Source organism: Vidua macroura, chromosome 26 (assembly GCF_024509145.1).
Source record: "Vidua macroura isolate BioBank_ID:100142 chromosome 26, ASM2450914v1, whole genome shotgun sequence".
Classification (NCBI taxonomy): Eukaryota; Metazoa; Chordata; class Aves; order Passeriformes; family Viduidae; genus Vidua; species Vidua macroura.
Genome location: NC_071596.1, coordinates 4,588,806 through 4,604,897, shown reverse-complemented (window position 1 = coordinate 4,604,897; position 16,092 = coordinate 4,588,806). Strand labels below are relative to the sequence as shown.

Below are 16,092 nucleotides of genomic sequence, written 5' to 3'. Positions count from 1 at the left end.
ATCCAAGTTCAGCTCCTGGTTAAAATTTACCCGGGAGGTTTGGGGTGACAGCAGTTTTGTACAAGAACACATCCCCCTGTGTTCAGCAGCTGGCTCTGTCCTTACACAAACACGGTGTTGGGTAACACCTGGACCCGTTTTTATCTGATTTCCTGGACAATGGCAGTATCACTAATGCTCCCTGTTAAATGAGACCACCTGGACATCTCCTGGTATCAGCCCCAGCTATCACAAACACTCCTGCTACCTAGGCCAGCACAAAGGGCTGTTATCTCAGAGCAGCACAAATCCCCAGACTGAAACACCCATCTGGAGTTAGAATAAAGTGTGCATAGAAAGCACATATGTTATAAAAAAGGAGAGGGAGGGATGGGACTGCTCCCCATGAGCTCCCACAGGGCACAGCCCCTGCCAGCAGCAGCAAACCCAAACCCTCTCCTGTAGCTGCACACTCTTCATCCTCCCATGGAAGGAGCAGCCAAGGCTGCTGAGGAATGGTTTTATTTCTTTCCCTTTTTTCCTCACCTGCTTACAAAAGTATCCATAACAGCTATGGGTGAAGATGGGAAGAGGCTGTTCCCTGCCTGATTTAAGAGGCTGAGGTGAGTAAAGCTCTACTGGACAAGGAATAAAGTCAGATCCTTCCCATGGGTGTGAGCCAGCACTGTCCTTCCACACCTCATCCATGTGAGGGATTAACAGAGAAAACCTGGGCAGTGAAAGAAAAGCTGGACCTGAACCAAAGATTGCTCATCAACAAATCCAGAGAAAGGGAACAGCAAAAGGGGTTTGTTTTCCTTGCTTAAATCAGCCTCTCAGTGGGATTCCAGGAAACTTGGCACTATCATTATCTTTCTCTTTGCAGAGTCCTTTTCTCCAGTGTTCCCCAGCATATATTGCATTTGCTTATTGTAGTCAAATACAACTGGGACACAGACAGTTGACAGAGCATTCCTGGAGAAGTTTATCCCAGGGTAAGGCAAGAGGAGCCCCTGCTGAGTCCTGATGTCCCTGTAGAGTCTCTGGAGTGAGAAAATGGAGCAGAAACTCAAGGGAACAGCACAAATTGGAGAGATTATTACGGGGAGATTTGATGTGGTCTCAGGAGGAACGCTGCAAAGGACAGCATCCATCCCTGAAGGAGTGACAGGAACAAGGATTACAGGATGAGAAGAGCTCAGGAAGGATGCTGGGAGAAGACGTGCAGGAGAACGTCCCTGAGGAGGAAGCGCTGCTCTCCTGGCCTGGCTCTGTGTGGAAGACTAGTGATTTTGTTGTTGTGTTTGTAAAGGTGACAACAAATCATAGCCTGCCATACAGCCCAGGCTGCCACGGCCCAGGTGTGCAAGTGTTTTGGGGTGCTGGAGCTCCTGTCGTGGCTTGTTCTGCTCCTCAGTCTAAATGTCCCTCAATTCCTTCTTTTGGCATGAAGGAATATTATTTATATCCTGAGCATGATGTCCTGTGGTCTGGAACATCCCTGGGGTCAGTTGTGGTCAGTCCCAGGCACCCCCAGCCCCTCCCCAGCGTGGCTGGACGAGGGCAGGAAAGTCCTTGGCTCTGAGTGAGCTCAGCAAGAACAAAAACATCTCTGAATTATCAGCCCTGTGCTCAGCACAAACCCAAACACAGCCCAGAGCAGCCACTGAGAAGGAAATTCACTGTGCCCCAGCTGAAGGCAGCACAGGACCCAAGGAACCCATCCCAAACACACCAGAGCAGGGTCAGGGCACTCAGACACTGCTGGGACTTCGATGCCTGGCAGAGTTATTTGGAGAGCTGAGCCCTTTGCTTCCAACAGGGCCTTAAAATATAAAAAGAACAAATTTTCAACACCACTCAGAGCCTCCATTCTCAAAGGTATTTAGGTGTGAAAATGAAACTCTTGAATCCTGCCAAGGCCAGTGGCAAAAGCACTGAAATATCTTTAATAATTTGGGTTGTTCGTGCTGTCGAGCAGTTTTCTTTTTCCTTATTTTTTTTTTAACTTACCATGCTCAGCATTGTCCACATCACTGGTACTATGGCAGATGTGATTTAGGAATCACAGGATGGTTTGGGTTGGAAAGACCTTAAATCTCTCCCAGTGCCACCCCTGCCACGGGCAGGGACACCTTCCCCTATCCCAGGTTGCTCCAAGCCCTGTCCAGCCTGGCCTTGGACACTCCCAGGGATCCAGGTGCAGCCATAAATCTGTTGCCAGAAGAGTTTTAAACCTGTACAAATCGCTGTCATTTGATGGTGCCTGAAAGAAAAGATCCCGGCTTCATAAACCACGACAACTCTTTGTCCTCCTTGTCCTTTTCTTCCCCACTGACAGATTAAATCCACACAAAATTTCGAGGGCAGCAGTGCAGCCACTAATGCTGCAATGGCCAGGCTGGTGTCTGATGTAAATGAAACTTTGATTTAGTGTTCCCCCAGAAGCCTCCCCAGCGTGTTCATCCTCTGCAGGCTGATCAAAATCCTCCCTCCCAGGTACCCACGGCCTCCTGCCCCACACAAGCACAGAAAATAATGTCATCAGAGCCCTGCTGATGGAGGCAGTTACAGGACAAAGGCCCTGCAGCAAGGTGGGGATTGGGTCATCGTTCCTGCTAATGTCAGGGTGCCATTTCTCCCTATTTTTAGAATTGTTGCCTTTGTACAGCAAATTGCTTAACTGTAGAGACAATCTGGTGTTCATCACTCTGGGAGCAGGGACCCATCTTTCCTGGCTTCAGGAAATCACACAAACTGCTGAAAGCTGGAGATGGATAAAACCTGGGCACACAGGAGCCTGCAAACCTCAATTTACACTGAAAAACCTGAGGAGCTGCTGCAGTCCTGACTGAGCACAAAGGAAATTTCTGCAGGTTTCTAAATTATCCACTCTCTGCTTCAGAAGGAACTCAGGGATTCAATAAATCCGCATGGACTCTGCTCCTAAATTATTTTGATGCTTTTGGAACTCTTAGTACAGCACTAAACTTCTCCATATTTTGAGGGAAGAGATGGGGAGCCATGGATTAGGAATTCTGGAGCCTTTCACACTGAGGATGTTCCAAACCATCCATGCCAGCCCTTTGTTATTCTCCACATTGTACACCGTGGTTGTCCCACACACCTCAGCATGGATTGAAGCTCTTTGGCTTCAAAGCAGAGCAAACACGAGCTGTAAATTCCGAGTTTGCAGCCTAAATAAGCCAGGCAGACAGAGAACAGTTATTATTCCTGGGTTATTGGCAGGGAATCGAGACACAGGAAGATTAAATGACTGGCCCAAGGTCACCAAAGGAGCCTTCTGTAAAGGTGAGGGCTCAGCCTGGATTTCTGAAGTCTCTGCCCAGTACTTCAGCCATCCATTCACTTGCTCTTTAAGTACCCTGTCATTATTTCTGTGAGGGAAATTATGCTCCTCCTGCAGCAGGCAGCACCGTGTAATTCAGCTTGTCTGAAAGGGAATATGAAATGGCAGTTTCACAAAAAATTAACCCTCCTGCCACGCAGCCTGGCAGCCCTGTCACAACGTCTCATTTTTTATTTGCTCTTCCTCCCATGGGGCTTTAACTCTGCTCTTATTCCCAGAACTCTTTCTGGGGCTTTTTCTGTGTTATCCCAAAAACCCCACACAGGTGTCCCCCGTGGGGTCTGTAGGGGAGGGATGTGGGGGGTCCCAGCCCCTCATTCCTGCCCCAGATGTGGGGATTCACCCACGTTCCTGAGCTGCTGCTGGCACGGGGAGGAGCAGCAGCAGCTGGAGCTCAGCAGGAGCACCCCGGGAGCAGCCACACGTCCCTGGCACCCCCAGAGGGATGGCACAGAGCAGAGGGGGAGCAGCCACACATCCAGAGCCTGAAGGGGCTCCAGGAGAGCGACTTGGGACAAGGGATGGAGGGACAGGACACAGGGAATGGCTCCCACTGCCAGAGGGTGGGGATGGGTGGGATTTTGGGCAGGAATTCCTCCCTGGGAGGGCGGGAAGGCCCTGGCACAGGGTGCCCAGAGCAGCTGGGGCTGCCCCTGGATCCCTGGCAGTGCCCAAGGCCAGGCTGGACTGGGCGTGGAGCCCTGGTCTATAAAAGGTTTGGGGTGAAATCCTGAGGCTTCAGCACATCCCACACCCAGGGATCTGCAGGGAGAGGCTGCTGTGACACTTCTCCTCCTGCTCTTTATTCCCTCATTACTGAGAAATTTCTTATTAATGGAAAAACCATTTCCATCAGCTGCACTTTACCCCACGAATGTCTCAGAGCCTACCCAGGAACGAGGGGCGGGCTCTGAGCTGGGTTTGGGACCTAAAAAAACCTGTGTGGTGTTCTGGTGAATTCCTAATGGATTCTATGGAGGGGAAATTAATAGGAAGCTTTGGTTAATAGATACTTCAGATAAAAGAGCGAGTGCATCTGGTCACCATGGCAACACGAGAGGCAGCGGGGAGAGGAAATGTCACCATGTCTGTGCCTTGACCTGCAGCACAAACAGCCTGGGAGCTGGGGGTTTGCACTGGCTGTTCACAGAGGGGACGGGGACGGGGACAGGGACACTCCCAGGTTGGACATTCCCAGCCCAGGAATGCCCTGTCACACCCAGAGTGTTCAAATGGAACTCGTGGGCCTTTTTTTCTGGGTGAAAACATGATGGACTCCTGCCCAGAATTGTGTGTTCCCACAGCCCTGAGGGAGAGGTTGGACTTGGTGATCCTGGAGGGCTTTTCCAAGCTCAAGGATTCCCTGGTTCCTCCTGCCCCGACGTGCAGGGAGCTGCCCTTGCACAGCACAGACACCCTGCAGATGTTTTAAGGGACCTTTGCCCCTTTTCTTCTCAAACACAAAGTCGCTGTGTCACAGAATTCCAGGAAGTTTTGGGCTGGAGGAACCTCAAATTCCATTCAGTTCCATCCCCTGCCATGGCAGGGACATTTCCCACTGCCCCAGGCTGCTCCAAGCCCCGTCCAGCCTGGCCTTGGACACTTCCAGGGATCCAGGGGCAGCCCCAGCTGCTCTGGGAATTCCATCCCAGCCTCACAGGGAACAATCCCCGGGCACAGACCTGGCGTGGGAATTCTGCCACGGACACTCTGCTCCAGGAGCAGCTGCTGCTGCTCCCGGGGACTTTCAGAAGCTGCTGAAGTGAAAATTGGGCTCCTGCTGCCTGTTATGCAAAAGCAGTTTCTTAGCAACAAAAGTGATATTCTGTGTGAAGGCAACAGGCATCAGTGGGATAATCCAGTGTAATTCCAGACAAGACCTAAAACGGGTGGATGGACTGAATAATAATCATCATGACAGACAGAATAATAATAATGGAAATAATGAGACTAAGCTTATTTCCCTGGGTAAGAGAAACCCAGCTATAAATAAAATACAATGGGAGAAACCCTGTGCCAGTTCTCTGTATAAAGATTAGGGACACCTAAACTCAACGTATGCCCTAAAAATAGACTCTGGTGAGTAAAGCTTTGCTCATCTAAGCTGAGCTATTTATTGCTTGAGTGTTTTCCCTCACTCAGGGCAGGTATTGTCGCTCAGAGATGGAGTGAGCTGGGCCTAATGGATTGAATTGGACCTGATTGGAGAGAATAAATCTGTGTTCGCTGGTGGGGACGAGGCTTTGCCACCTCCTAGGCAGGAAACTGCATCCCATGGGCTGGCCTGCGTCACCTCTGTGGCTCCGTGACAGCTCAGGACATTATGACTTCGTAAAACCTGCAATTAAACCACGTCAGATTAATGCTGTGCAGCCGCTGTGTTTTGAAGTGCCGTAACATGAAGGAATTTAAGAGAACTAAAACCGCTATGAAACCAGCACACGCCGGGAGTCACAGACACACCTGGACAGCGCCTGGCCCGCGCGGGGCGCACTGGGAAGTGTAGTCCCGGCGCTGCTGAAATCCCGTTAGCGGCGCTACCCGCAGCGGGCGAAGGAGACTACACTGCCCAGCATGCCTCGCAAGGAGAGGGCGCACATCCTTCCCACCTCTCCCCCCCCATCCGCTCTGCCTTCTGGGAAACAGAGTGCGCACGGTGCGGCGCTGGGCGAGCAGTGCCGCTCCCGGGACTACAATTCCCGTCATCCACCGCGCGTTCCGCTCCGCCCCGCGCGGCGCCATTTTGTTCCGCGGCGCAGCCTGAGATGGCGGCCGGGCCCGGGCGGTGAAGGTCCCGCCGCGCTGAGGGCAGGGGGGTCCCGCCGCCCCCCGCCCGCCCCGCGCCGCGCTGGGGCCGCGCCGCCGCCGCCGGTCCATGGCCTGGAGGCGGCCGCTGGCGCCATGGACCTGCGCACGGCCGTGTACAATGCGGCCCGCGACGGGAAGCTGAAGCTGCTGCAGAAGCTGCTGGGCAGCCGCAGCCGGGAGGAACTGGAGGCACTGACGGCGGGGCCCGGCGGCGGGGGAGGCCCCGGGGCCGGCAGCACCCCGCTGCTGATCGCGGCCCGGCACGGACACCTGGAGGTGGTGGAGTACCTGCTGGATCACTGCGGGGCCCGCGTGGAGGAGGGCGGCTCCGTCAGCTTCGACGGTGAGACCATCGAGGGGGCCCCGCCGCTGTGGGCGGCCTCGGCTGCGGGGCACCTGGGCGTGGTGCGGAGCCTGCTGGACCACGGCGCCTCGGTGAACCAGACCACGCTGACCAACTCCACCCCGCTGCGGGCCGCCTGCTTCGATGGGCACCTGGAGATCGTGCGGTACCTGGTGGGCGAACGCGGGGCCGACCTGGAGGTGGCCAACCGGCACGGCCACACGTGCTTGATGATTTCCTGCTACAAAGGGCACCGGGAGATCGCCCGGTACTTGCTGGAGAAAGGGGCCGATGTGAACCGGCGCAGCGTGAAGGGAAACACGGCCTTGCACGACTGTGCTGAGTCGGGCAGCCTGGAGATCCTGCAGCTCCTGCTCCGCTCCAAGGCGCGCATGGAGAAGGACGGCTATGGCATGACCCCTCTGCTCGCTGCCAGCGTCACCGGCCACACCAACATCGTGGAGTACCTGATCCAGGGGGGGCTGCAGCAGGACGAGGCTGCGGGGACCTGCGCCTCAGGTGGGAGCCATCAGAGGGGCTGCAGTGAAGAGGGCTGTGAGGGCTGCGGTGCTTCAGCTTCCAGTCAGGACGAGGTCCCGAACGTGTTCTGCACTCGAGAGGCTGCTGTGGAAGCGCTGGAGCTGCTGGGTGCCACCTTTGTGGACAAGAAACGAGACCTGCTGGGAGCCCACAAGTACTGGCGCAGGGCGATGGAGCTGCGCTGCGAGGGTGGGAAGTACCTGCCTAAGCCCGAGCCCCGGCAGCTGGTGCTGGCCTACGACTACTCGCGGGAGGTGAGCTCTCTGGAGGAGCTGGAAGCCCTGATCACGGACCCCGACGAGATGCGCATGCAGGCGCTGCTGATCCGGGAGCGCATCCTGGGCCCTTCCCACCCCGACACCTCCTACTACATCCGGTACCGCGGGGCCGTCTACGCCGACTCCGGCAACTTCGAGCGCTGCATTAACCTGTGGAAGTACGCCCTGGACATGCAGCAAGGCAACCTGGAGCCCCTCAGCCCCATGACTGCCAGCAGTTTCCTTTCCTTTGCCGAGCTTTACTCCTACGTGCTCCAGGACCGTTCCAAAGGCACTTTAGCCACCCACCTGGGCTTCTCCGACCTCATTGGGGTGCTGAGCAAAGGGGTCCGGGAGGTGGAGAGGGCCCTAGTGCACGGCAAGGACCCCGTGGCCGACTCGGCGCAGTTCACCAAGACGTTGGCCATCATCCTGCACCTGGTTTTCCTGCTGGAGAAGGTGGAGTGCACCCCGGAGCAGGAGCACCAGAAACGCCAGACCATCTACCGCCTGCTCAAGTGCAGCCCCCGTGCCAAGAACGGCTTCACCCTCCTGCACATGGCCGTGGACAAAGACACCACGACGGTGGGGCGGTACCCCGTGGGCAAATTCCCGTCTCTGCACGTGGTGAACTTGCTGCTGGAGTGCGGGGCAGACCCGGACAGCCGGGACTATGACAACAACACCCCCCTGCACGTGGCTGCCCGCAACAACTGCCCGCTGATCATGAGCGCCCTGATGGAGGCCGGGGCGCACATGGACGCCACCAACGCCTTCAAGCAGACGGCCTACGAGCTGCTGGACGAGAAGCTGCTCACCAAGAGCACCATGCAGCCCTTCAACTACATCACCCTCCAGTGCCTTGCTGCTCGTGCCCTGGACAAGCACAAGATTCCCTACAAGGGATTCATCCCCGAGGAGCTGGAAGCCTTCATTGAGCTGCACTAGGGCGTGACAGCCAACAGTCCCCAGCCTGTCCCACCCCGCTGAGGTTGTGCAGCTGGAGGGCTTGGGCTGGCTGTGCCAAGGTGCCCAGGGCCGTCGCTGTGCTGAGCTTTGTCCCCATCTGTCACCACCCAGCTGGCGTGTTGGGGCAGGGGAGGAGGAGGCCTCAGAGCTCATGGCTGTCCCTCGTTGTCACCTTCAGGTAGCAGCTCTCTCCAGTGCACTCTGTCCACAGAGGCCACAGCCCCTGCCCTTCCCCATGCCACCATCGTGTCCTGAGAAGGAAGGAAATGGAGATTCCCTGGGACCTGCTGCCTCTCCTGTTAGTGCTGGATTAACTCAGTGTTCAGCTTTGGAGCAGCTACACATCCCCCACGTGCTCTGGCCCTTCCCACCCCACACACCCAACAGGTAGAAAGTGAGTGAGGATTGAAATACCCTCCAGCTAATCCCTTCCCCTCCCTCCTGTCAGGCTTGGGACAGCCCATGCCCAACAGCCCTGGGGCTTGTACTCTGCCCAGGGATGGCACAGGGCTGGGTGTGCTGAGGATGGGGTTTGTCTCTCTCTTGGTTGGCCAAGTAGCAAATGGTGTTAAAGGCCTGAGATTTCCATGATTGTGCATAAAGCTGGGATGTTTTTTCTCTTGTAGAGCCAGGCCCTATCTATGCTGCAAGACTTCTCCAATCCTGTAAGATAGAGGAAGGTCAGTTCTGGTTATACAGTTTCATCCATAGATGTTGTAGTTTATGAATGGGGAGGAAAAAACTACTTTGAGAACAAGATCCTGATGTGGTGTTTAGGCCCTTGGCTTGTCCATTCCACACCCATCTGCTCCATTCCCAGCATGTACGTGCTTTGGCTCCAGAGGGCAGCAGGGATTGAGCTGGACGGGTGAATGTGGACGATTTGGCAGCCAAAACAGCACATTTTGAACTATTTTCAAAGCTGAGCTCTTGCAAGCCCTTTAGGCCAGGAGGTACCTGCAGTGTGGAGGTGCTTGGAGGGGGTTATGAAAGCAAGTGAGTGTCTGTGGTGGGTTTGCACCAGGGTGGGCTGAAGGAAGAAGCAAGAAATGAAAGTTTAAGGTGCCTGCTTGTCCTTCTGAGGTTTTAGTATCATGTGCTTGGGCTCTGTTATTGCCCCATTCTGAAAGCTCATGCAGTGGGTTCTTAGCAGCTGGTTTGGGCTTTGAGTCTTCTTTTTCTTTTTTTTTTTTTTCTTTTTTTTTTTTTTTTCTTTTTTTTTTTTTTTTTTTTTTGGTAACTTCACTGAGGATGGTGCTACTTCCAAGGTGGAATTTGAAATCTCACCTGGCTGCTGTTTGGGCAAGCTCCTTCCTTTGATGAGGATCTGCACACACCTTGTTTTTAACTCTGTAGTCTCAGGGCAAGTTTTTGCCTCTATGAGCAGACCCCCTCCGTGGTGGAAAACAAAGAGTTTCCAGCAGTTTGTCCTTGTGCAGGCAGCGATGGGCAGCCTGTGGCTCCTTCCCTGGCCCTGAGCAGGGCGGGAAGCACAGCTGAGGGGGGAAAGCAGCTGCCTGGAGCTCTGGGAAAGGTCCACCTGGGAGAGCAGACCCCTGGCCCCACCCTCGCTCTCTGTGCTACTGAAGCTTCTCTACTTGTATTTATCAGCCTCAATAACCATGCTCTCTGCCCCTTCAAGGTATTGTAGCTCTGCCAGTACATTTTGCAGTGTTAACTATAACATTTATTTATAAAGCGAGGAGGTTTAACTTGAATTGAGCTGTAAAGTGCAGAGTTAGTTTAGCTGCCTTCTATTTTTTTTTTCCTTTTGGCTGAAACCTGAACTAAACTGCAGGAATGGGATTTGTTCCTTTGTGAGCTGATGAGCGCTCTTAACTTTAAATAATAAAACAAAAAATGGCTGCTAGAATGCAAGTGCCTTGGAGTTCTTCCTGATAAGCCTCTGTATTGAGGTGTTTTCCTCTATTTTCAGTTTGTTTCCCAGGGATGGGACACTGTGGGTATGGAATTCTGGGCTGTTTACAATTAACAGGTGTGATTGGTTCATTTCGTGGTTACTCCTGTGGAAAAAACCAATCTGTGCTGCAGTGGCAAACATTTCTCCTGGAAAAGAGTAACACTGACACTGAAATGACACCTCTTCTTCTATGTTTTGCCTTATGTTTTGATGTAAATCAAACAACGTGAGAGGATCTCTGTTGACTCAGGTATTCCATGCCTCACACATGAGGGACAGTGGACACAGCAAGAAGAAAGAGGGACACTGTCATCAGTGTGGTTTCCAACCCCAAATCCATCAGGGGTTGTAGAAACAGAGGAATTAATGGCACTGGAGTTAGTTCCACACAGGGACCTGGATCCCAAAAATGCTTGGTCTTCCCCAGGGAGGGTGGGTGGATAAAATATTGGAATGTTTGTCCTGTCTTTTATTGCTCCATCCTTCGTTCTTGATGCACTGATGAATGATGGTGCCTTTGTGCTATAAATTCTATTTAAGCAGTGTCTGTAGAGCCTGGGGATGTGCTTCTCCCACCCAGACATTCCTCCTGTGCTGCAGGTGATCTCCAGGTGTGGGGAGAGCAGCTGCCAGGCAGGTACAAGGAGCCAGGTGGCCTCAGGGCAATTCCATCTGCACCCAGGCTGCTGGCAGGAGAGAGGTGGGAGGGAAGGGAGTTAATCCAGGCAGGAGCAAATCTGGAGCTGGGCTCTTGTGGTCAGGGAGCTGGGGGATCCATCAGGTGCAACAGCCCCAAGGAGGAGAATATTCTGTGTGATGGAAAAGGCTTCACTTTTTTTAAACACATAAATAGTCTGTAATTACACAGAGGGCCCAGCAATTAAATGTTGATAGTAATTACAGGGTGGAAGAAATCACTGCATCATTTAGGGGTAATTACACTGAACAGGCCTGATTGACTGTAGGGCCAGCTCCATGCGGGCAAAACACTGAGTTGTGGGGAGCAGGGCAATGTTTCAGTGATTATTTTGTTAATTCTTGGACAGAGAGGAGTCTTTTCTCCACTGTGGTGGCTGCAGACCCTCCTCTCAGCTCTCCCTCCCCTGTGTGTGATCCAAGCACGCTGGATGTGGCTGTGCTGAGGTTGTTTACAAGCTGGAGCAGCTTCCAGTTGACTAATTTTGCATGATTATTTATAGTAAGAGAGGAGCTGGGAAAGGAGGGATGTGGGAGTGCTCCTAAGAGGAGGGACTGTCCTGCACCAACGGCAGGGGACAGGAACTGCAGTAACACAACAACTCTTAATGGTGCTATGGAGGAGAGAAACCAGGAAAATAAAAGGAATTTGAGCACTTGGAGGATGCCAGCAGGCTCTGGAAGAGTGGATGAGTTAATCCATTGTCACTGGGTCCTGCAGAGTTAAAATCCAATCTTTGAGAGCTGGAAGCCAAGAGTTGGGGGCAGCTCAGAGCCTCCTCCAAGGATTTAATAACATCTGTCTCACCCAGGGGCTGGCTTGGGGCTCGGGGGGCTCTTGGACCAAGGCTGCAGTCTGGAATGAGGCCTGACAGGGCCCAGCTCGGGCAGGGATGGCCTTGGATCCTCCTGGAACCTGCTGGGGAAGCCAAGGAGTGCCACGAGCACACACAGAGCTGCAGGGACACCTGGAATGGGGTCACTTCCCTGTACTGATCACAGCGGCATCCACCTTAACAGGGAGTGGCTCCTGAGGAGCCTGGAGCTCTGCCCTGCTCCTGGCACAGGCTGAGCTGGCTCTGGGCTCTGCTCCGGGAGGGAACAGCCCCATTTCCAGTCTCTCGGTGGCTTTGGGGTGACCTCTGCTGACGATCAGGAAAATGGCTGTGCCCTGAGCGTGGGAGGAGGAGCGAGGGCTTTGCTCCAGGTGCCCTCCTGGTGTTAAAGCTCAGTAGGTACCACCCTGGTAGATGCCTTGCTCAGATCCTGTAAAATTACCCCTCCCACTCTGCATTCCTGGATTTCTCCACCCTTCCGCACCACTCTACTCACTGGTTTTAGTCTTTCATTTCACTTTTTTCCTGAAAGGCAGCTTCCCAAAGCATTCCTTGGAGATTGTCCCTCAAATAATTTGGTCGGTGCCATCTCCCAGCCCCTCCAGCCAACATACAGAATAGTTTTCCATATATGCCTGACTATCCCTTTTCTAATTCTACAGGAAAGAACCAGAGGAACACAAGTAAATTAATTAAAATTTATTTATAAAATCTTCAAGTAGCTCCAGACAATTAGGAAAATAATTTTCTCAGTTACTTGAAAATCAGCACAAGTAAAAACAATTCCAAGAGATCTTTTTTTCCAATAAAAAATGAAGAATTTTCTTCTGTGCTTCAGGAAAATTGCACTCTTGATGCATAGAATAACAGTCCCAGTCGCAGCAGAATCACTCTAATCCAGGATTTGAACTGAATTTTGTCTGACCTTGGCTGCCCCGGGTCAGACGTTGTGCTTGCTTTGCTCCTGGCTGTGCCCTGCCTCAGGTGGGGCAGTTTCCACCTGCATCACGTTGTGGTTCCCGATCTGAACCATGCGGGCGTGTTGGATGATGAGGGGTGGCATCCCTCCCTGGCCTGGTGTGAAGTTGTAGTGGCCTGGGGGGAGCTGTGCTTGGGAAGGGGGAGGACTCTGAGCAGGAGGGGGGTCCATCGGGGCAGGGGGACACCAGTGCTGGGCTGGTGGCCCTGGTGGCCACGGCCGTGGCGCTGCTGGAGGCACCCAGGGAGGGGAGCCCAGGCTCAGGGCAGCCAAGTTCTGCTGGGCTTGGTGCTGTTCTGAACGCGCCTGGAGCTTCCTTCTCTGCATCTGCTCCCATAGGGCTTTCTTCTTCCTGATCTTCTCGGGGTTAAAAGTCTTGTCCACGTTCTTGGAGAAGAGAGGAGAGCTCTCGTTCAGGGTGACGAGCACACTGAGCATCCTGGGGATCTGGCTGCGCTCCAGGGCGTTTGCCTTGGGTAGAAATGGGATGACTGAGTCTTGCTTGGAGGGGTCCAGGATGGACTGCATCAGAGCAGTGTCTGTCTGGTACAGGCACAGGTTGCAGGGAAAGTTCTTGGTCAGCAGGAGGATCATGAAGGCAGAGTTTTCCATGGCTTCCTGGAAGCAAATCATGTGGCTGCGCCCGGCGATGAAGAAATCCTCACTGAGCGTGGCACCGTTGGACACCCCCATGCCCTCCAGCAGGTTCTTGACCTGGCGGGCCACAATCTCATCTTCGCTGGCATGCAGGACAACAAACGTGAAGAACTTGGCACCATCTGGCTCTGATGGATCCATGGCTGGGGGAGCAGGAGGCCTGGCTGGAGAGGGGGATGAATGCAGGGGAGGGGGATATGATAGTTTGGAGGGAGATTCCTGAAGAGGAGGAGGAGTTGAGAAGGAATAAGTAGGAGGAGGAAGGGAACAGGTTGAAATAGAAGCAGGTGCAGAGTTACAGGGAATGCCTGCTGGAATGTTGGAGTCCTGCATGGACATGAGGGCAGGAGCAGTATCCTCTGCAGCCCTGGAATCAGGGACGTCAGCAGATAATTGCTTTTCATCCTGCTTTTCTCTTGGTGTGTGAGGCTCTGTCACTGTGCTGGATACGTCACTGCTTTGGGCAGGCTCCGAGGGCAGCCGTGTCTCGGGAATGGGGAGAGGGCTGGGGTGGCAGGGACTGACCTGCAGAACCTTCTCTGGCTGGGGCCCTTGAGCAGCTGTGTCCTGCCCAGGGAGAGAGCTGGGTGTGCTGGCCCAGCTGCATTCCTGTGGGCCATGGCTCTGTGTGTCCCCATCGGGGTGTCCAGCACGGCTGGGCCAGGGGACACACTCAGGGACAGAAGGCTGGGTGTGAAAAGCAACTGTTGGTGATGCACTGATCTCCAAACAGCTGGACAGGGAGGAGCTCCCCACAGAGCGCAGGGTCCGTGGGCCTGAAAGGTCTGAGTTGTCCCCGATCTCCACTGGTGAACTCCTCGCCACGTAGTGGGAGCTGGCTGTGTGGGGAAATCCTGCGTCCTCATGGGATCTCAGAGTCCCAAACCTGTCCCCTGAGCCCCCGCTGGCTGCAGAGCCCTGTCTGTCCTGTTCCTTGGGTGGGATGTTGTTGAGTGTCCCCCGCTGAGTGTCCTTGCTGGCATGCCAGGCTTTGTCCCTGGCCTCAGGACTGCACAGCTTTTCCTGTGCCAGCACTGTGTACACCTGTGCCAGCAGTGCCATGGCACCTGCATCCAGCTGGGGAGGCTGCAAATCCTCCCCGTCTTCCTGCACTCCTGCAGCGCCCAGTTTGATCTGGTGGACGTACTGGGCTGCCCGGTTATCCCTCAAGGCATCCAGACAAATTCTTGCATCCGTTTCTTGCCTCAGAGTAAGCAGGACCATAGCTTGCAGTAACTTGCTGCAGGGCCCAGGTACCAAGTGCTTCAGTTTGAGTTTGAGGCTCAGCAGTTTCTCTGGTGGCGCCTGGGACAGAATGTTGAACACGTCCTCGAAGCTGGGCTGCAGCTCAGCGCTCTGTGCCATCTCATCAGCTGCTGGCCCAGACCACGGACTGGAGCAGGGATGGGAAAAGCATCTTACAGCACAGGGTTGTTGTCTGCCTGCGGGGCTCGGCGTGCCCCGGTCGCGCTCCTCGTGCCACACAAACCTGCGGTGCCCAGGGGCCTCTCAGTGCTGGGAGTCTGTGAGGAGAACAGAGGACAGCGTTCAGAGGGGTGATGTGGGCACTGGGGGATGCTCCTGGAGCTGCCAGGCTCTCTCTCTCACACCTCCCAAATATTTTTGCATCTGTTCCGTGCTCGCAGCTGTGCCAGTGCTCTGTGCATTATTCCAACTCTGTGATTAAGCAAAAAGCACATTCTTTGTGTTCATTTCACATTAATTACAACTGGTTTAAGATAATTGATTAAATAATGCTATATTTAGGTAAATCCAAGTGTCTCCTCCTGGCAGCTGGTTCTAGGAGTCTTGCAGGCTCCGTGTGATGACAGTTGAGGAATAAAACAGGTGTAGAGGAAACCCCTTGTAGCTGATAACCTGTGTTATCAGGGAAGATTCACAGGAAAGAATTCCTTCCCAATATCCCACCTAACCTGCCCTCTGGCAGTAGGACGCCATTCCCTGTGTCCTGTGCCTCCATCCCTTGTCCCAAGTCCCTCCCCAGCTCACCTGGAGCCCCTTTAGGCACTGGAAGGGGCTCTGAGCTCTCCCTAGAGCTTTCTCTTCTCCAGGTGAGCACCCCCAGCTCTCCCAGCCTGGCTCCAGGGCAGAGGGGCTCTGGCTCTTGGAGCAGCTCCGTGGCCTCCTCTGGGCTCTGTCCCAGCAGCTCCACGTCCTTCTTTCATTGGGAGACTTTAAATCTCCATCCACAGGTAATCCCTGAGCTCCTGCACTCACCCCAGGCCTCTGATGGGATTTTAATTAAACCACAGGAGGGTCTGGAGGGGAGGAGTGGGGTCCCGGTGGGACACTGCTCCAGGCGCTGCCTGAGCCTGCTGCAGAAACTTTCCCTATTTAAAGGCAGCCCCAGCAAAGGCCCCGATATAACTCTCAACTGGGGAAAGTTTCCAATTTCAATTTTGTTTTCCTGTCTCATGAAAACCCTGCAATTGCCCAATTGCCCTCGGTCCCCGGGCCGGGCCAGCCCTGCCTCGTGTCCCCCGACGGGCGCGGGGGCGGCACGGCCGAGCGGGAGGAAGTTGGAGCTCGGGCCGGGACAGCGCTCGGGGCGAGCCCAGCGCCGCGACCGCGGGACCGCTCCCCCGGGAAGGGAAGGGGTCAGCCGGGGAGGGATGAGTGGGGACGGAAAGGGGTCAGCCGGGAGGGGAAGGGAGCAGCCTACCTGCGGCCGGTGCCCGGGACAGGCGGAAGCGGCGCGGGCCGATGAGCACGGGCG

The 16,092-nt window shown here is 54.4% G+C and overlaps 2 protein-coding genes and 1 long non-coding RNA gene across 3 annotated transcripts; 1 reads left to right on the top strand and 2 right to left on the bottom strand.

Annotated features, from left to right (window-relative positions):
* Window positions 1–5,433: 5,433 nt before the first annotated feature.
* On the bottom strand, window positions 5,434–6,534 carry LOC128819190 (uncharacterized). The gene is made up of 2 exons (XR_008440668.1): window positions 6,446–6,534; window positions 5,434–5,687 (listed from the first exon to the last, which is right to left on the bottom strand). It is a non-coding gene; the product is annotated as an uncharacterized LOC128819190 (long non-coding RNA).
* On the top strand, window positions 6,163–10,139 carry FEM1A (fem-1 homolog A). The gene is made up of 2 exons (XM_053999142.1): window positions 6,163–8,660; window positions 8,893–10,139. Exon 1 carries the CDS (start codon window positions 6,251–6,253, stop codon window positions 8,243–8,245), a length of 1,995 nt encoding a protein of 664 aa, XP_053855117.1. The 5' UTR covers window positions 6,163–6,250; the 3' UTR covers window positions 8,246–8,660; window positions 8,893–10,139.
* A 2,264-nt stretch (window positions 10,140–12,403) lies between these two features.
* TICAM1 (TIR domain containing adaptor molecule 1) lies at window positions 12,404–16,082 on the bottom strand. Its single transcript, XM_053999141.1, has 2 exons — window positions 16,039–16,082; window positions 12,404–14,878 (listed from the first exon to the last, which is right to left on the bottom strand). The coding sequence occupies exon 2, from the start codon at window positions 14,718–14,720 to the stop codon at window positions 12,660–12,662; it is 2,061 nt and encodes a 686-aa protein (XP_053855116.1). The 5' UTR covers window positions 14,721–14,878; window positions 16,039–16,082; the 3' UTR covers window positions 12,404–12,659.
* Between the last annotated feature and the right edge of the window lie 10 nt (window positions 16,083–16,092).